Genomic DNA, 20,649 nt, shown 5'->3' with positions numbered 1-20,649 from the left:
TCCATCCTTGAAATGGCCCTTTTTTAATTTGCAAAAAATTACAGACCCTAAGCCATCCTCGAAGAAGATAAAACAACTTCTGTGTAAGTCTAGAGGTCAAAAATCCAGCAGTAACCTGAGGGGTTTCAGGTTACACAGTAGCAGTAAATGATATATGTCCCCATTTGACCTTCAGTGTCAGCAAATCACTCTAGGTTGGGGTCATGCTTAAATGGTGCAACCTAAAATAACCCTGTAGTTTGCAATAGCTACCGATTGCCCACGGCATACCAAGCTGTAAGAATCTAGCCACCTTTGGGTTTGTATTAGAGCAAGACCATATAGATGCAATAAGAGACATGGGATGGGAAGGATAGTTCTGTATGATTATCAGTATTTTAGCACTGAAGGTTTAAATTTGAAAATTATCATGTTTCTTCTGCTTCCATATATTGGCCTTCAGGTTTAGAACTTGATTAAGCTAAAACAACAGTAATCCAAGGGCACGATACTTTTGATTTTTACCATTTGCAGTGTAGATAACATCAAAATGGTTCGCGATATTGGAATATATTGGAAACAAATGGAGTTAAAAAGTTCCCATTTACTTTTGTGAGCTGTAGGTCAATGGGCAGTGAAAGACATCTCCATCCTTGATGCTGTTACTTTGAAAAATCTCTTAACCCTTCCAGACTTGCTGTTGCCTTCTGTGACACTTTAGGGCCGCTTCTTGTGGTCTGCTATGCATGCCACGGGTATGCCCACCACTGGGTCTAAGTTCATTGGAACAAGGGGTGTTTCAGCTTGCCTGTTATACAGAATGCGAATGGAAAGATGCAAGATTTAAGTCAGGCACCTTTAGTGCATGATCAAATTATGGTCACTGTGATTCTGTTCAACTGACAGAGTATTTGTTATTCATCCTGATCCAGGGCAAGTCAGGGTATAGAAAAAAATGAGCTAGAGCATCAATTTGCAGTCTGTTTTTCTTCCTTCACAAGAGACACAAAACAAGCCTGAATGGCAGTTAGTGAGAAAAAATCTCATGTTTTCCACTGAGAGACCAGATATCCTTGTATTATCAGTTTGGAAATCTGTTTGTGAAAAAAAAACTTGAATTGTCTGTGCTTTATCACAATAAGAAAAAAAAAATAGAAAAAAAAAATCCTACAACAACAACCAAAAGCTTGTTTTCCCTCCACAGCCCTTATGGGATTGTAACTCAGAAAAGATTTCATGTAATGTGCTGCTTGTCCTATGTGCCAGGACCTTCACTGCACTCAACAGGACGTCATTACAAAACCATTTCCTATATAACCCTCCTTGTTCCCTTGTTAGGAGACTTGTGCATTTGATTTTGAACTGTGATTTCCCATTCTGGTGGCCAGTCACTGATCTACCCTCCCCACTCCTATTCCCTTTTGTTTTTACAGATTCTCTTTTATTTTGATATAGTTTTTACTGTCATTTTCACCATTGAAATTGCTCTGAAGGTAAAGTGCCCATCTTCTCTACCATTATCTGTTCACAAGCTTACTAGTTTTCTGCCACTATCTGTTGCTAACACACACGCCTGTTTGTTCCTGGGTCACGCTCAGTACAACTAACCCGATTGTGCTTATTTTTCAGATCCTAGGCAATGCAGACTATGTCTTCACTAGTATCTTTACATTAGAAATTATTCTTAAGGTAACCAATCTGAGCAATAAACTCATTTTCTGCTTCTTTTTCTTTCTCTCTTTCTTTCTCTTTTTCTTTCTTTCTTTCTTTGTCTCTTTCTTTTTCTTTCTTTCTTTGTCTCTTGCCTTCTCTCACTCTCTCTTTTATTTTTATTTTTATTTTAACTCCAGTATTATCTCTACACAAAAGATTGCTTATCTTTTGGTTTTATGCTTTTGGTAGTTGCTTAAAAAGAACTCTTATGTGAAGTTTTGATATTCAGACTTGTAAAATAAGGCCAATATCAACACAATGCTTTTTTAGGGGAAATGCAATGACAGGATAACAAGTAAGAGGACCAAGAAAAAGGCCTTCTCTCCAGAAACTGTTCTCACTACCACAGCCAGTCTTTCCAAAACAGGACTTATTTGCTGTACAAAGAATCCCGAGCTCATGCTCCTCTTATACATGCTACAACTCAAAGAGAAGGTCTCAGTTCTGCACAAGTCATGAGGCTGGGTCAAAGAGCAGCCAATGCCTTGTGGAAGGTTACAGGGTGCACAGCCAAATAGGAGCCAGGCAGTGATTCTACCATGGAGCACAGTGCAAAAGCTCATGTTTGAGGAGCAGAGAGTTAACCAAGAGTAAAAATCACCAAAACATGAGGGACGGTGGTTACAAATGAAAATTGCTGTACTGCCTGTTTAAAACCTGGCTTCATATTTCCCAGGAAACATGCTCTATACCAAAGGAAATGTGCAGGAGAGTGTTTTAGCTCAGAATAAAATAAAAATAGGCTGCCTCATTCTTAACTCTAATTTTCCCAAATTTGTAGGCTAATAATTTAAATAACAGTAATTGGGCAAAGTTCTGGCTTTCTAAATGCTAGGTTCATTTGGCAGCTTGTTTATTTTTCTCAGCAGGCTAGTTCTAAGTGCTGGCAGGCAGCACCTTAGAGTTGCTCAGATCTTGCAACTCAAGACCCTAATAACAGTATCCATACTGGAGGCTGGCAAGTAGGGTGGCCCCTACATATTTTTGTAGAGAGGAATGCTTTTTGACATGACTTTAAATCAGCAAAGCCATAATATTCTCCAAAGAGGTGTGCATATTATGCTGCTGTGCAGTGTGCATCTGTGTTTACACAATAAATCTGAACATGCACACACCAAATGGCCTATCAAAAAGGCTTGTCAAAAAAAGGAAAGCATCTTAACAGCAACACTTAAAATCAAAATTGTAGTTCAAGTCTTAAATTTCTATACCAGAGCACCTTCCCACCTGTTCAGACTTACAGTAGCAATTCTGCTCCCATTGAAGCAAATGATAACACTCCTCATGACTTCAGGGGAATCAAAACATAACGTAACTCACTGGTGTATTGCCCTGTTTTCCTCAGGGAAGTGTGCTGCATAGTACCTGTTTCTGAGCTTCCTGATGCCCTCCCATTAACTTCAATGGATTTAGGTCACCACCCTTGGATTTTATCCAAGTACAAGTAGGAGAGGAGTGCAAAGAATACCAATATTTAAAAAATTCTTCTGTTCTTGCCCCATCAGTTCCTGCCTCACAAGTTCCTGGATTTCTCCAGGCCAGTTTCTCTGCTGCCTTGTATTAAGCACAATCTTTTGCACAACAGAAAAGTTGATGTAAATAGTAAGAAGCAAAAGAACAAATAACTATATGATTATCAAAACTGTAGAGAAACAAACTTCATCTGCCCCCATGTTGCTGACAACACATACAAGCACACACTGCCATGGTGGAGACTGATGAAGGTTAGCAAGGTGACCACCTTTGCAATGTTTTGAACATGCCATTGAAGATAGTTATGGCTTGGTTTTAAATGGCACCCAAAGAGTTTTTGTTCAGCGTACCAGGTGGGAGGCAGACACAGGTTATATACTGACACAGGTTTGAGAGTCTCTTCTTAAATAAAAAATCTCCCAACCACAGTTTGTATAGAAATTAAACTCAACAGAGCTTCCCCTCCTGATTTCAATGGTGTCTCCTTTTTTTCAAGTTTGCCATACAAAATATAATCAGTAAAGGGCATCTTTACCACCTTTGTTATGGCAAGAACCCTCCCCTTCCCGAATCAAATGTGTCTATAAGTATAAATTCTAAACCAAGACGAGTTTATACTTCCTCCCCTTCTCAGTTCTGTCTGACCGATTGATAGTTGGCTCCCTGATGTCATGGATGTTTGGTGAAAAAATTATCTGATATACCATTTGCCCTTCCACCATCCTCTGGCTACCTGGTTGTCACAGGTAGGCATGGCTGGAAACCACTAGTAGCTACGCCATCCTGAGCTACTAGCCAGAAAACTCCCGTTTTAATTTCTAGTTCATACTTCTCAGATGGAAGAGTCTGGTCATTGAGGAACAGTCTAATGACGTCTGCTTCAGGTTACTTTAGACATCTAACTTAGATGAGATTCAGAGGACTGAATTTACAAGCCTGTGTTCCTAACCCAGGTAATGAAATGAGATTAGCAGCTCGGGGAATGGGGTTTCTGCAAAGCAGCTATGTTAGATTACTCACTGATGCTAAGGTAGGTGGTAAAAATACGATTATCGCTTCTCCCTCTTTCGCCATGCCAGACACATCTAGTCACATTCTGAAACTGAGCTCATTCTAAAATTCAGAATCAGGACCTTTGCTCTCCAGAACTCAGAAGGGTTTAGGTCTGACATTGTGGCTGAGACCCATTTCTGTTTATACTGGCTCTTAATCCACCTCTGGAGCTGTGACATCCTCCTTAGCACCAGCAAGTATTCAATAACCCTTCATATCCAGAAGGGGCTGAGCCTCCCCTGTAAAATATGTAAAATCTTTCCCTTCCTCACCTGGGTGATATTCGTAATGACTACGTCCACAAAGAGGCTTCTTGGTCTCAAGGAACCATAGAGAACCCTTGGGTTCTGTTAGGAAAACAAAGTAGAAAATGGAACTGCTTCTAGAATAAAAAGGAAGGAAACTGTGTAGAGGTAGGAAAAAGCATACAGAAGTAGCAAACTGAAGAGAACAGGAATTCTGCCTGATGCTTCAGTGCAGCTCTAAAGCATGAAACCCTGGAGGGATTCTGTTCTTTCTTCACAGAAGAAAGAGAGCTCAACTGTCCACTGCACCTGGTATAACCACAGAAAAACATCACAAAAGAGCCCTTTTTGTTTCATGTATTTTATTCAATTTAACTAAAGAGGCCTTTATAAAATACTAGTATCATACTCACAAGTGTCCTCTGCCATTGGAAAAATAAAAATAAATAAATAAAATAAATGCATAGGATTGCAATGAGTAGTTTTTGCAAACACTCTTTTCTCTGCTTTACTGATTCAGTATGTTATATACTCTGTGCACTCTAAGTGCGTATTTTTCTCACTGCACCTAGTGTTGGCTTTCCATAGGTAGGTCTTTCATAGTTATCTTACTGTCTTCTTCACTCTCTCTTCTTTCCATGGGGACTCAACTTCTCCTTTGGGGCCTGAGGGTAGATTGTCTTGTCTATGTTAGAAATACCACCCCTACCCAAATATATACTCTGAGCACAACCAGATGAGTTTGGTTTCTGAACAGATGCTAACAGCAAAGTGTGTTTGTGTCGTGTGCCTTCCTGCAGATGACCGCATACGGAGCTTTCCTCCATAAGGGCTCCTTCTGCAGAAACTATTTCAACATCTTAGACCTGCTGGTGGTCAGCGTTTCTCTCATCTCCTTTGGGATCCAGTGAGTGAGCTGTTTTCAATTGGTTGGTTTTTTGGGATAGTGGGACTGGGCTGGGAGATGATACCTCAATCTCATTCTCTTATCTGGGTAAGATTTTTCTCATGAGCCTGGAGGTATTTTTCTCAGATGATTCAAGAGGCATTAGAATTCATTCTCATGAGGGGATGTGATAATTGGGAAATGCTATACTAACGACCTGGAGGGAACATCTTCCAGAAAGAGCAAATGAGAACAAGAAATTTGATCCATTGGGAATCATAACACTCAGCTTTGTTCCAAGATTTCTGAGTCACTTTATCAGTTCAGGACAGTTAAGTGACTTACTGTTCCTTCCCAGAGCTCTCATTACCTCTTTATAAAATGGGATGATAGTGATTTTCTACTTCCTAATATACCATGAGTCTTGGTCAATGGAAGATCATCAAGTGCTTCAAAAGCTATGTAAGAATCTGCAGAGCACTGGTGGCAGCATCAGTTGAGCCTGCTTCTGTCACTCCATTTTGTATTAGTTGATTTGCTAATTTGCTTAATAAGTTATAGGACCTACCTGGACAGTATACCTGTAATGACTGAGTCACCCAGACTGTCCATTCTTCTGTGAATATTTCAGCAGAGAACTTCTATGAGCCCTATCTGAAAATATCTTGTGATGCCTACATATTGGCACAATTTCCATTAGAAAGCTACAGAATATTTGGCAACTTGCCTTGCTTATAAGAATAAATAAATACAAATCCCTGCCCATGTTGCATTCCCTTCAGTAATACAACAGAGACTGTCAAAGCCAAGAGAACATATACTGGTGCTGCACAGATCAGGAAACAAGACCTACTAAGATAGCACCAGGGAGTGATTTCCTTATTCCTGAGGTGCCAGAGCAAGTAGAAATTAATTTACTCTCTAGTTATGGTAAGCATCCTAAGGTTATGTAGGACTTCAGATGAGAAAGTGGGTGAAATCCATCTCTGCTTGCAGCACACCCCCTATATTTCTGTCTGTCTCAAGCTTTATAATACTTTCTTCCAGGTCCAGTGCCATCAATGTGGTGAAGATCCTGCGTGTTCTGCGAGTACTTAGACCACTGAGGGCCATCAACAGAGCCAAAGGGCTAAAGGTTAGAAGAGTCTCAATGTATTCCGTAAAGTATATATCTGAGTTATTTCAGGTTGCAAGGACTTTTGTGACAGTTCAAGTAGTGTTCAAGCCTCATCACAAAAATTAAATGATGTCATTTTCTAGGGTTTTTTATGGGTTCGCAAGCCTTGCAGTATTAGTTAAATCCTTCCTGTGGGCCTTGTGGGTGCCCAATTATGTAAGGCTCTGCTACTGGACCATTCAGAGAGCTAAGCTCTGGAATTTTCCTACCACTCTCTGCCTGCTTCCAAGAGTACGAGGATGAAAGTAACAAGCTGATTTTTTCTCCCCTTTCCTGACACTTAACGGGTAATAGTTGAATTAAATATTTGTATTTGTCATTGTAGCCTTGGGCTTCACTCCTAGCCAGAGCAGCTCAGGACAGTCCTGCAAGTTATTTTTGTTCCTATCTTCCATTGCAGCATGTGGTCCAGTGTGTGTTTGTTGCCATCCGAACCATCGGAAACATTGTGATTGTCACAACTTTGCTGCAGTTCATGTTTGCCTGCATTGGAGTTCAGTTGTTCAAGGTAAAACCATTGGACCCGTTCATCCAACCATTACACTGAGCAGTTTTCTTGGGTGGGAAGAAAAATATCAGGAAAAACTCTGAGGAGGGGAGATGAAATCTTCCATGTGAAAGACAGTGTGGGACACTATCATAGTTACCTGGGCTTCTGCTACCAGGCGTTTCCCAAAACTGGATCAGGTATTTTCAGAACTGCTGTGCTCCACCTGTAACTGTAAGAAATCACCAGTAACATGAGTAACACTATTTTCTAAATTGCTTGTGGCATGACAAGTGAAGGGGGCTGTTCTAAAGGATTGGTAATTGCAGGCTGTCTACCTTCCATTTTGTAGAAGATGGGGTATGCCAGCTAATTACTGGAGGTTACTCATTCACTTCCTTACATCTGCTTTTATTTCTGTGCCCTTCACCACCCTTTGGACAATTAGTGTTTGGCAGCGCTCGGGGTACATACACCTCAGGACACACACAGAAAAGCACTGTGCAAGCAGATGAAAGCTTGTGCTCTTGAACTACCTAGATGCAGGCAACTCTTGATAGAGTTTGTTCACATCTGCCTGCAACAGAGCATGTAAACATACCCATAGAAGTTACACAAGTAGTAAGTGCAGCCTTCAGTACATGATCTGCCTTAACTGTTGCACTGTCAAGAAAGGAAGCTTCATTCTTCTTTCTTCCTCTTCAAGGGCAAACTCTACAGCTGCACTGATAGCTCCAAGCAGACAGCAGCAGAGTGCAGGTGAGTCTGACCTTTCCCACTCGGCCCATTTCCCTGGCCACACGCTCTCAGGGCCTGGCACTAGAAGTGCAGTTCTGTCACTTTCTCTCTCTCCTCTCCACCCACAGAGGGTACTACATTACGTACAAGGATGGTGAGGTCAACCAGCCAATGATCCAGCCCCGGAGCTGGGAGAACAGCAAGTTTGACTTTGACAACGTCTTGACTGCCATGATGGCCCTCTTCACTGTCTCAACCTTTGAGGGCTGGCCAGAGTGAGTGCTTCTTGAGATGATGCAACACTAGTAATGTCCTCATTCATTTCAAAAGAGGAAACTCAGAGAACAGACTTTCCCATTCTAAGTATTCAAAAACTCTAAAGCATTGTATGTAGCAATAGCAGCAGTCATTGTAGTACTGGGTATGTACTAAATTCCTCAGGACCTGTAGGAATTGTGGTTCCTGTACTTGTAAGCAGTGTATAGCACTGTCTCTGGTTCTCAATAAATGATTGTCAGTAGCAGCAGTAATGACAATATTAATACAAATATTATGTACATAAAGGGATATAAAGCACCTGTCAGGCACTTACCAGTATTGCTATGTGCTGCAGGTTTCCCCATGGAGCCAGTGGTCCAATTTGAAATACAGCACTGCTAACTGTGCAATATGGGTAGACACAGGATATCTCACCAGGCTATCCTCTCTTTGTCACAGGGGCTGAGGACTCCCACAGTTCCACTCAGTCAGAGTGACATGGGCATGCAAGGTTATCATGGGGTTGCCCCTGAAATGGGTTACAAGGTGATGCCAACTGCAGTGTTAACAAATGTTAAAAGTGCTGAACAGGTTCAAACATATAAAGTCAATAAAAGCTGTGTTCTCTCTTTTGCAAGAGTTTATACTCAGATCAGTGCAAGTCAGTGCATCTGTGAGTGAGGTAATTTTGATACAATCTAAGAAAATCACAAAACTGAGTTCTATAACATCACCTATAAGGCCTCATGACAGCTGCAGATTTTCTCTGCATTGGGCTCCTGTTTGCTTTCAGGTTGCTGTATAGGTCCATTGATTCCCACATGGAGGATGTGGGACCCATCTATAATCACAGGGTTGAGATCTCCATCTTCTTTATTATCTACATCATCATCATTGCTTTCTTCATGATGAACATCTTCGTTGGTTTCGTCATCGTCACATTTCAGGAACAAGGAGAACAAGAATACAAGAACTGTGAGCTGGACAAGAACCAGGTAATTTACAATAACTTACTGCCACTAAGGATAGAAAATATGTTGAGAATAAGCATTTAAGAGAGAAATATAACCATAGAGGGACATGTGAAAGTGCCAACAAGATATAAGCTGGCTTCACTACCATCTTTAAGAAATCTGGCTTAAAAAGTAAAAATAAAAAATCTTGCTGTAAGATTTGTACAAAGGAAAGTATTTACTTTAAAATGTGTGCTGTGCCATTTGATTCACTGAGATTAGATGAAAGTGACAGCACTCTGTGGTTAAAGTAAATACATATGGATCTCTACAACAGGTAGAATATATGCATTCAGATTAGAAAGATTAGAAAATCTTCTTCCAGGCATTGTCATTTCAGAAAATAACTTGAAACACATTGTGTTTTTTTATATCTGGGAGTAGCTGATCAATCCCATATTGCATTTTTGATTTTTAAACTTACCCTGCCTCTTTCACAGCGCCAGTGTGTAGAATACGCTCTGAAGGCCCGGCCTCTGCGGAGATACATCCCTAAAAACCAGTATCAGTACAAAGTTTGGTATGTGGTCAACTCCACCTATTTTGAATACCTGATGTTCGTTTTGATCCTGCTGAACACCATCTGCCTGGCCATGCAAGTAAGTAAGCAAGCAGAAAACCTCACAGGTGGTGAATTATTAGACCTTGTTTGGGGAAATGTAGAAATAACAGAGGCTGAAACTTAATTTCACCTTCACACCATATGTTGAGGGAGAGGAACATGATAAAAGGCATTGTACTGTGTTCACTCATGATGATATTTAGTTAGAATTAGGAACCTACCTCTCCTCTTTGTGCTAATATGTGATGCTTCCAACAATCCTGTTTATCTTGTTTTAAAACAAATTTTTAAAAAATTATATCACTTGTCAATTCAGTGGCCTCCGTAGTAACACGCGACTTCTCAATTCTGACTTGTCTCCTATGAAATGCAAGAATAAGCCTTGAACTGTCACTCATCTAACATCTAAATTTCAAGTTTTAGCCTTTTCTATGTTAAAAACTAGGGAGCAAATAAGCTGGCAAACAAGGCAATCAAGTAAAGTGGGAATTGAGGGTCCCTATTATCTCCGTTGTTCTACATTAAGAATCATATAAATTTGTTGAGAAAGAACCTCTAGAAGCTGTATTTTCTACTCCATCACCACAAAGTAGGATCAACTCCACCTAAAGTATTTCTTGATAGTTGTTTGCCTAACTTGCTTCACTAGTGATGCTACTGATTGCTCTACTACCCACTACACTGCATTCATTATCCTTAATGTGTGAGGGTTTTCCAAACATCTAGTGGGAATTCACCAAAGAAAAATCTGCAGCTGGATCTACAAGAATAGCAAATAAAGGTAGTAGATTAACATGTGCAGGTGGAAGAGCAATAAAGGGCAATAAGACATAACCTTTACTAAGTGGTCAGTTAACAAAAAGGAAGTTCTATGTTCTTTTCAGACAGGGAATGAACCTGTGTAGACACAAACAGTTCTGTACATTTCATAGAATCATAGAATCATAGAATATCCTGAGTTGGAAGGGACCCTTAAGGATCATCAAGTCCAACTCTTGACACCGCACAGGTCTACCCAAAAGTTCAGACCATGTGCCTAAGTGCACAGTCCAATCTCTTCTTAAATTCAGACAGGCTCGGTGCAGTGACCACTTCCCTGGGGAGCCTGTTCCAGTGTGCAACCACCCTCTCTGTGAAGAACCCCCTCCTGATGTCAAGCCTAAATTTCCCCTGCCTCAGCTTAACCCCGTTCCCGCGGGTCCTGTCACTGGCGTTAATGGAGAAAAGGTCTCCTGCCTCTTGACACCCCCTTACGAGGAAGTTGTAGACTGTGATGAGGTCTCCCCTCAGCCTCCTCTTCTCCAGGCTGAACAGGCCCAGTGACCTCAGCCGTTCTTCGTACGTCTTCCCCTCCAGGCCTTTCACCATCTTCGTAGCCCTCCTCTGGACACTTTCCAACAGTTTCATGTCCTTTTTATACTGTGGTGCCCAGAACTGCACACAGTACTCGAGGTGAGGCCGCACCAGCGCAGAGTAGAGCGGGACATCACCTCCCTTGACCTACTAGCGATGCCATGCTTGATGCACCCCAGGACACGGTTGGCCCTCCTGGCTGCCAGGGCACACTGCTGGTTCATATTCAACTTGCTGTCTACAACGACCCCCAGATCCCTCTCTTCTAGGCTGCTCTCCAGCGTCTCATCGCCCAGTCTGTACGTGCAGCCAGGGTTTCCCCGTCCCAGGTGCAGGACCCGGCACTTGCTCTTATTGAACTTCATGCAGTTGGTGATCGCCCAGCTCTCCAACCTATCCAGATCCCTCTGCAAGGCCTTTCCACCCTCATTCGAGTCCGCAACTCCTCCAAGTTTGGTGTCATCAGCAAAATTGCTCAAAATACCTTCTATTCCTACATCCAGATCGTTTACAAAAATATTGGAAAGTACCGGCCCTAAAATGGAGCCTTGAGGGACCCCACTGGTGACCGCCCGCCAGCCTGACGCAGCCCCATTTACCATAACCCTTTGGGCCCTGCCCGTTAGCCAATTGCTCACCCATCGTATGATGTTTTTATTTAGCTGTATGGTGGACATTTTGTCCAGTAGGATCCTATGGGAAACCGTGTCAAAAGCCTTGCTGAAGTCCAAAAAAAATCACATCAGCTGGTTTCCCTTGGTCCACCATACGGGTGATCTTATCATAAAAGGAAATCAGGTTAGTTAGGCAGGACCTACCCTTCACAAACCCATGCTGGCTGGGACCAATGACTGCTTTGTCCCCCAGGTTTACCCAAGCCTGTCCTTTTCTGGCTTGTTCCTTCCACTCTGCCTTTGCCCTTGGTCTCTATCGCCTTCCTTTTTGTTTTGAGTCAGTCCCACTCTTCTCTCAGCTGAAGCATCTACTGCTATACTGTCATGAAGCAGCAGAGGGGAGCTGTTTTCACTTGGGAGCTTTGGAGCATGCTCAGCTGCTGTGACATTGGGGCATGCACAGGGCAGATAGATCTAGAAGCTGGTGAGATGTTTGTGAGCCCACAGGCAGGACAGCATCTTCAGAGATTCTAAGTCTATATCCATCCCGAGAAAAGCACAGTTTTTGAAAAACTTACACTTTGGTTCAAACTTAGAAAAGCCACATTCGATTAGAATTCCAAGTTTTTAACCAAAGACCTGCAGGTACTGAAGTCTTTCAAGGAAAATGTCACGAGCAACTTTGAAAATTCCTCAATAAATCCTAGCCTGTCCTTCATGTATCTGAATTGTTTTAACTAAATCTCCTTTAAATAAACCACCCTGATCCAATGCAGAATGGGAAAATTCAGTCCAGGTGGTTAAAAATGTCAAAATTAAGCAACTACAAACAAGGTATTGTAATATGAACTGAAAAACAACTTTGAAATAAGGTAATGGGTCCCAAGTATAAAGACTTTGAAATAAGGATATGAAAAATGAGGTGGCAAAATCTGCAGAAGATATTATTTGAATTAACAGATGCCAGAGCGTAACTTCATAAGATATTAATAAAGTTAAGTGAATGGTAGCATGATTGCAAATTTAATTCAGAGTTGGCAAACGCGAGATAATGCATATTAGAAAGATACGATTTGAGCTGTTCATGTACTTTGCAAAATCCTGAATCAAGTGCAATTATTCAGGGAATGTCCTGATATCATTATGAACAGCTCAGTGAAACCCCCTGTTCACCGCACAGTAGCAATCAAACAAAAAAAAGTAACCCAGGTGTTAGGGAAGGGTAATATAACAAACACAATTTGAAAGTGTCTTGTACCATTATGTAGATTTATAACCCTCAACTGGAACGATAAGTATGATTTTGGTAGCTCCCAATCAAAAAGATTTTTTTAAAAAGAGATGAGATCCAGAGTCAGATTGTAAAAATGGCTAGAGGTATAGAAATGCTTATGTTTGAAGGGAGATGGGAATTCTAAATTGAAAAAATGGAGCATGCTGGGGTTTATGTTAGATAACCTTGATGTAGAGGGAGATTAGCAGTAGTCCTGTGGAAAACCAACTAGCTGGCATGTCCATTCCTCACTGCTCTCGGGACACTGTTTTTCAGCACTACGGTCAGAGCTGCATGTTCAAGGAAGCCATGAACATCCTCAACATGCTTTTCACTGGCCTCTTCACTGTCGAGATGGTCCTGAAATTAATCGCCTTCAAACCTAAGGTAGGTGCTTTAGGTGTAGAGTTTCCCAGCCTCTGTGTGTGTGTGCATGTGTGCGGGGCAGCTGTGAGGAGAAGGAGGAGGTGAAACTCTCTGATCTATCACCCCACCGATAAATGAGCTGGACAGTTGCTCTCTGGATTGGAGTCTCGTGTGTATTTAATAACATTTTCACTGGAGAGTAGACATGCTAAATAAATAAATAAATACAGAAAAACAGCGACACCTGCTACTAGAGAAGGTTCCTAGTTCTCTGTTTTCCTTAAGTTATAATAGTGACACTATGTTAAGGCTATAACATGTTTTCCATGCTGAACATTATTCTGATGTTCTCTCTGACTTTCTTAAAATGAAATAGAAATATCATCCTATGATTAGTCTCCTGGCCTAAGTGATGCTAATAAAGCATGACTCATTTTGGGTTATGAGCCTTTGAAAAAAAAATGTTTCTTCTGGGAGGACTATGGCTTAATGCTAGTTTGAATTACTTTAGTTTTGAATTCAATACTTCATTGATAATACTCAGCACCCTAGAAGGTCCTGTCTGAAAGTATTGTCCTGTCCATTGGGCCATGGCGTTCTGTATCTTGAAGGATACCTTGAAATGTTAAGATTGGCAAATACTGTCTGAAACATCAGTTGTGACTAAGATGTCTTTCTCATTAAACATGTAGAGGTTCACTGAAGTTAAGAGCTCCCAGCTCTAAACTAATATTTTTTTCATCCTCAACTCAGAAACATTGCTCTGCCATTCCACTGAACTCAGTCTTTCTCTTGTTATTTCTGTGTTGACTTTACTGCTACCTGGCCTCTCACCTTCTTCCACAGCATCTAGGAATTCTTCTAGTAGAGTCACAATTTTGTATTTTTTCCTGAACCCAGTATCACTGTCCTTTCTGAAATGTAGTTCTCTTGAAGGTTGGAAACATCTCATGCTGTCCTTGTGAAGGACTGACGTTTTTGTGAGATCTCAAACACTACATTGGGAAATTTAGACGTATCATCATCTGTTTCAGACGGGATTTCAATATTCAGGAGGGATCTACTTTTCACTTTTGACATTTTGCGTGGTCTATTAGTGAGCAAATCTTCTGGCAGAGAAAAATATTATCTGCACATTGTATACCCACAATTGTATCTCACAGGCTTTGCAATTCTCTTTTGATTTCATGGTTCTACTTTACAAGAGATTCTTAACCTTAAGAAAGATGAGTTTCTCTGGCAGAATTTATTTTGACCATTTAGGGATGGAGTCCAACCACTTCAAATATTGAGCTCTGTACATATGCAGGAAAAGCTTTACCTGACATTGTTGCCTCTAGCAGTAAGGAGCTGGACTTGATGATATAGGAGGTCCCCTCTACTTCCCTCGCCTTACTTTCCCATGTTCAATCTCCTTTTCAAGTTTTGCTGAACCACAAAGAGTTAAGCAAAATCAGCTGAGGACTGATGAGGGTGTATCCTCCAAATAGAAAAACACTGGAACAGATTGCCTAAAGAGATTGTGGAATCTCTATCATTTGAGGTTTTAAGATTAAGTTAGCCGAACTTTTCCTTAGAATCAGTTTAGGAATGTATAATCTGCCTTGGGACAGGGGGATGGACTAGATTATGTCACAAAATTCCTCTCAGCCCTATTTTCCATGATTTTGTAATTTCCAATTTATATCTCCAGCTACTACAGTATAGTAAATGTGAGTATATAAAAGAAGTTTTCCTTGTGACCAGAATAGTGGATTATTAATAAAGTCTTCTCAACTAAGTGTGAGACACCAAGCTCAGATTGGGCCCTGCCCATCCTGAAAGAACAGACACATAAAATAATAAATCTGTTTAAAACCACAGTCTGGACTGTATGCCAAAAGTAGTTCAAATCTATTTAATTAAACTGTCTTAAATTGATAGCTTAATTAAATACCTTTGGGAAAATAAACATTTTTTTTTTTAAATGGGCCCACAGGTTTTACAGGGAAGAAAAACAGGAATGAGCTTGTGAAAACAACTAGTACAGCAAAAAGTAGTGTCACCAGTATTGTATTCACACTGGATTGTGTTGAGTACCAGTGCTTTGTGTAACTTGCCATTCAGTACAAGGATTTGGCCTGCAGCCTTCATTCCCTGCTCCTTATTGGCCAAACCTGCTCTCCAAAGGAAACCACCTGTCTCAGAAAACTATTTGGACCAATGTGGACCAACACTGGGGTGCACAGTGTGCTCATATTTAGGCTTCCCCTTTTGGACTGAACTCGAACCTGCCTAGAATATGTTCTGATATGGGAATCTCAGCATGGAGAAAATTGTTAGCACAGCCCTCTGCTTGGCCTAATCCTGTGTCCTCCTATCACACAAGATATAAAATAACCTACCTATATTTGCAGATGGAGGTTGTCCCTAGGAATAATGGCTGAAAACGTCCAGAAAGATTTCACTGTGTCACCTGGGTGAACATCACTTTGGCAGTCACCATCCCCTACCCTCTAACCAACCAAGTTCACCAAACAAAGAAACGAGATGCAAAATGGTATTTTAGTGTTTCCCAGGTACCAAACGGCAATTTCAGAATGCTGAATGCAGAAATGCAGAATTGTCTGCTATTTCCAGAGCAGTAAAACACAAACCAGACTTTAAGCTCTTTTATTCAATTTGATTTTGTGCTCCAACATCACTTTTTTTCTGTCTGAAGAGTACCTAAAGTGAAGAAGCTGTAAGCTTGTTGTCAGTAAAACTGACAAGAAAGCAGGAAACTTAGGTAGCTGAAGGTGTTGTGTTCTTGCCTTAGTGACAATACCCAGGAGAAACTGGCAGAACAGAACTGAGCACAGAACTGAAGGTGGTGAACTCCACTCTATTTTCTATGATTTTGCAGTGCTTAGCCCAGCAGAGGATGCAGCAGCTAACCCTCCACCACAGCAAGTAGCACACTAACTGACTTGTAACTCTGAAGCAGCTGCCACAGAGCTTTTCTTTGCACAGTCACTTCCTAAAGGCACCTTGGAATGAATGGTCTGCAGCAACAATATGGGATCACATTTTTTTCCATCTGTGCAAATTAGAACAAGCTGCTGTTTATTCATACCTTTGCCACAAAGAATTGCTAAGGGAACTGGGAAAGATCTCTGGGATGCTAAGAGCTGCTACCACCATAGCTCCTTACAGAAGTCACCATGGGGACTTGCCTCATGGAGGGAAGTTCCCAATATGCAGAATTCCTGCTGCAGGCAGTGGTGTGGTGTTCAGTATTATATAAAGTAATAGCAGTTTATTGCCACTACAATACTACTTACTGCTTGTGTACTAATGGAAGAGTTGGCAGTCTCTGAGTGCACAGATTTTTTAATGCACACAGTTTTTCTTTCTTTGCTCATATTCTGTGAAGAGATGTGTCCTGCTTATTTGCTGCTCCTGATAGTGAAGGTGAAAAAAAGTAAATATACAGTCAGATGCACAGACGTTAAGTAGGAGCACATATCTGCCTGACTGCAAAGATTCAATTGGGATAATCCAGCCCTGCAACTAGTCCTTATGGTAAGAGCAGAGATATACTTATTGAAAAGCCAGCTGTAGGAATAAGGAGCCACGTCTGAGACAGGGCTCATCTTCTAACACTTAGAGAAAATATGTGAAGGAGGTAGAAAGGCAAAGGTTCTCCTAACTAAACATACTGTTATTTTGGGGGTTGGTTGCTCTAGTCAGCTTTTTATTGGCCATCTTCTGTGAAGTGTTTTGGTTTGTTTAGTCTCCAGGGAGGCTGTAGAGAAGAGGGGTATGTTAGCTGTAGTAGCTATCTGTGGGTACAGGTAGCACATGCTGGGCAGGGGCAAGGCCAGCCTCTGAGAGCCCTTGTGTTTCTGTGTGATGCATTTTGTGGAGGAGAGGATCAGTTCTCCCAGGTTTCTTGCAAGATAAATATAAGCACAGTATAAGACAGCTCATCTGTGTCTGATGCAGTCTTGGCAGGAGGGTGTGCTAACAATGCGCAAGAGAGATTTGGGTTGATTAAGGCTGCTGATATAGAAAACATCTACTACATGCCCTCCATCTCCTTACAGAGTATTAATGTGCTGCTCTGAAGCAAAACTCCCAAATGGACCTGAGTGTTTGTCTTGGCTAAAGCGCATAAACTAATTCAAAAGTAGTTACTTCAAAGAGACAGTCTAGAAGTAATGCTGTTGAGCCAAGGCCTTTTGCTGCTTTGTTTTTCTAATTTTATAAATTCTCCAGCCCATCTGGTGAGCTGTTTTCCAGTTCCTGCATGGAGAAAGCTGCTGCTACTTCGTGCATTTTCCAAAGAAAACTACTGAAGGGAATGAGAGGTGCTCTGCTGTCTGGTGTGCTCACAGTTACCACTGTCCTAGCTTCTTAACAATGTCACCGCAAGGAGCGGTCTACAAAGGACCAGCTGCTCTACAAAATCTGCCTGGAATTTATCTTTTCAACTTACAAAAAATGACTTAAAATTCCTATTCATATGAAGCTGCACCATCTGTCAACATAAGTGCTAATATGGGGATGGATTCTCCTGCAGGAATTTCAGATCTTTCCAGCTCTCCGGAATGGGTTGTTTTACTGATGAAATGTATCTAATTTTATTTCGGGAAATATTTCATACGTCCTCCTATTAGCAAGGGCAGGACTAGTAATCTGAGAGTTTTGGATTTTCTACCACTGTCTCTGTCATCTCAAAGCATAGAAGATATACCAGTGGAACTACTCCCATGCATAAAGTAAAGCACACAGTCATATATTTTGTCAAATCCAGGTCTGTGTGTGGAAAGGGAATCTTGGGGATTTCCTCTGTGGAATTATGACTATCAGAGGGACTACAGATCACAAGTCTATTCCCTTTGCCAGACACTGTCAGCACCTTTCTTCCCTGGGTGTTTATGGATGTTACTTGTAAAGCAGCCTGTAACGACGCCATCTGTCCTTCCTCAGATAGTTAGCTCAGTCCTTCATTTATCACTGCTACTTTCCTCTGAATTCTTGCCATTCCTTAATGTCATTTTCCTGTAGCAGAGTTCAGAGTTCTGTGCACTGTTTCAAACAAGTTTCACATTCAGTACAAGGCACATAATCCAATGTGATCCCAGGAAGGGCTATGACCCTCTGAGTTGTGGAAGTCATGAATATCAGCCATGGTTATTTCTTAGTCTCTGCTTACTGATGGATCTACCTGTCCTTAGTGTTTCTTTCTCTCCTGATGTATTTGCCCTTCTTTATTCCTCTTTAAGCACCTCTCACTCAGCATTTATCATGCATTTGATGCACTGTTATCTCTTCTCAAACCTGCACAATGACTCATCTGTTTTTGTTCCCTTTTTACTACTCCATTTCTAGTACATTTATGCCTATAAACAGATCTCTGAGCAGTCTCTCCTGAAGTCACACTGGCTGCCTCATACTACTTACATTCTTCTTTCTCACTAAGATCATAATCAGTCATTCCTTGATCAGGATAGAGGCTCCAAGCAACTGAGATTTATATTCAATCTATTTACTGCACCACTGAAACAAGGTGGGTTAATTTTGGAAATCTAATGCTTTGTGTAGTTCTCCATTCTAGTACCTTCAGAAATACCCAAACAGCTTAGGATGCTGCCCCAGCACCATTCATCACAATGTTTTATTTCTCCAGCTTATGTGGAGAAAACAAAGACATTCTGCACTGATATAAAAATATCAGGAAACCTGGTTACAATTATGTGGACTTTTGCCCACTGCTGAAAGCACTGCAGTTCCATCCAGCAGACAAAGGAATCATGTTTGGTTAAAAATCACATGGTCTAGGATGAAGTATAGTGGTATAAATTAGTAGTGTAGGTTGTATAAATGTGTAGGTAGTATAAACACTCCTTCATTTTTGTTGGGTTATCCACAGGCTCAGAAGAAGCCATGCAGAGCCCACGGTGCAGATAGCTGCCTCCCTCTCATGGGCTTCAGATACTCGATTCTGGTTGTCAAAGGTCTCTTTGTAGATTTTGTCTGTTTATTTTGGCAGGTTCAAAACCTAAGCAATTGGTTTCTAATTGTTTCATCTCTTCGGCTTCAGTGTTACCCTTTCTGTTTCGGGCAGTCAGCATCTAGACATAGAGCATTTGCTGATTGATTCGTCTACTCAGCGCAACAGAAAGGGCAGTCTCTAACTCTGCTTCTGTTAGAGTATTAAATGGCAAAGGAAGGGGTAAGAAAGCTTATATATTTCATGATCTAGGGGTGGGAAAAATATACCTCATTCAACAAATAGGAAGAGTGAGCTCAGTTTGATGATGATGGTAAGAAGCAACATGGAGAGAACTAGGAATAGTCAGGTAATAATGTATGTGAACTGAAGGAAGTGAGAGAACTAACTCTACAGGAAGAACAATGTCTGGGAGAAAAGAAGAGGGAAACCAAATCTGGATGGGAAGAAAAGCCATACACAGATTATGGAAAGTGGGAAAGGACAGAATATTCCTTAAGGTAGAAAGAAACAGAAAGAAAGAGAAAAAAAAAAAAAAAGAGGGAGAAAAATAAATGAAAACAAACAAACAAACAAACAAACAAAAAAGACTCAGACAGAGGAAGATATTAATAAAATGGAGAAATAAATGATTGGACAAAACAAATGGAAGGAAAAGAAGAACAGGAACAAGGATGAAAGGAAAAGTGGACATGGAAAGAGGTTTTTTAAAAAAATGAAAAAGAGAATTAAAATCCATAGCTTTTAAGCTAATGAACATCTTTTTGTGTTTCAACATTTTATTGAAGTTTTCTGGCAGACATCCCAGGTCTCCATGTTCAAACACATCAGTATCTCAACCACAGAACCTTCCTGCATACTGTTTCATCAAAATAATTTGCAATAAAAATCAGGTGCAGTGTATTTCCCCGCTTCTCTGGAATAGTCTCAGCTCTGTTGCAAAAACTTAACAACAGCATGATTCCCCATAAATGTTTTTCTTTTTTACCCCACTTTTTTTTTTCTGGGTGAGGTCTAAATACATTTAATATTCCTCTGCATCTTTTATATAGCCAGTAGCCCAGCTGGAATTACTGCCAGCTGCTTCAACAAACCCTGCAGCTAGATGACCAGAAGTCCCTGGCATTTCTGAAATGCATGTCCAGACACTGCACAGTATGTATGCAGTTAGTGTGGGCTCCCAAAGAACTGCTCATTCAGGCCCAAGATTTTCAGAAATACACTAGAAAAGGGAAAAATCTTAATTCCTCATTACTTAGATGTCTGCTTTCTCTTTATTGTGATTACTTGTCTGCCAGGAGTTTCATGCATCTTGCATGGCATATATGTCATGTGAAGAGCAGACCATATAGCCTTTTGTTTCTGTAGGTTTGGGAGGAAAAATGAGCCTCTTTTCCAAGTGATACTGAAAATACATGTACTGTATGTCAGAGCAGCATGTTTGGGTGACTTTGATGTAAAGTCAAGAAATAATCATAATAA

At 40.9% G+C, this 20,649-nt stretch overlaps 1 protein-coding gene across 17 annotated transcripts in view; it reads left to right on the top strand.

Moving 5' to 3' along the window:
• Window positions 1–20,649, top strand: part of CACNA1C (calcium voltage-gated channel subunit alpha1 C) — a 481,405-nt gene that overhangs the window by 396,076 nt on the left and 64,680 nt on the right. For all 17 annotated transcript variants that reach the window (XM_082784794.1, XM_082784789.1, XM_082784786.1 and 14 more), the window contains exons 21-29: window positions 1,413–1,472; window positions 5,264–5,370; window positions 6,397–6,484; window positions 6,927–7,034; window positions 7,720–7,772; window positions 7,880–8,026; window positions 8,803–9,004; window positions 9,463–9,621; window positions 13,101–13,211. In XM_082784794.1, coding sequence (XP_082640920.1) covers window positions 1,413–1,472; window positions 5,264–5,370; window positions 6,397–6,484; window positions 6,927–7,034; window positions 7,720–7,772; window positions 7,880–8,026; window positions 8,803–9,004; window positions 9,463–9,621; window positions 13,101–13,211 — 1,035 coding nt within the window. The remainder of the gene's footprint in view (window positions 1–1,412; window positions 1,473–5,263; window positions 5,371–6,396; window positions 6,485–6,926; window positions 7,035–7,719; window positions 7,773–7,879; window positions 8,027–8,802; window positions 9,005–9,462; window positions 9,622–13,100; window positions 13,212–20,649) is intronic.

This window comes from Aythya marila (genome assembly GCF_965140915.1).
Source record: "Aythya marila genome assembly, chromosome: 1".
Classification (NCBI taxonomy): Eukaryota; Metazoa; Chordata; class Aves; order Anseriformes; family Anatidae; genus Aythya; species Aythya marila.
This window is presented reverse-complemented; position numbering and strand designations above follow the sequence as displayed.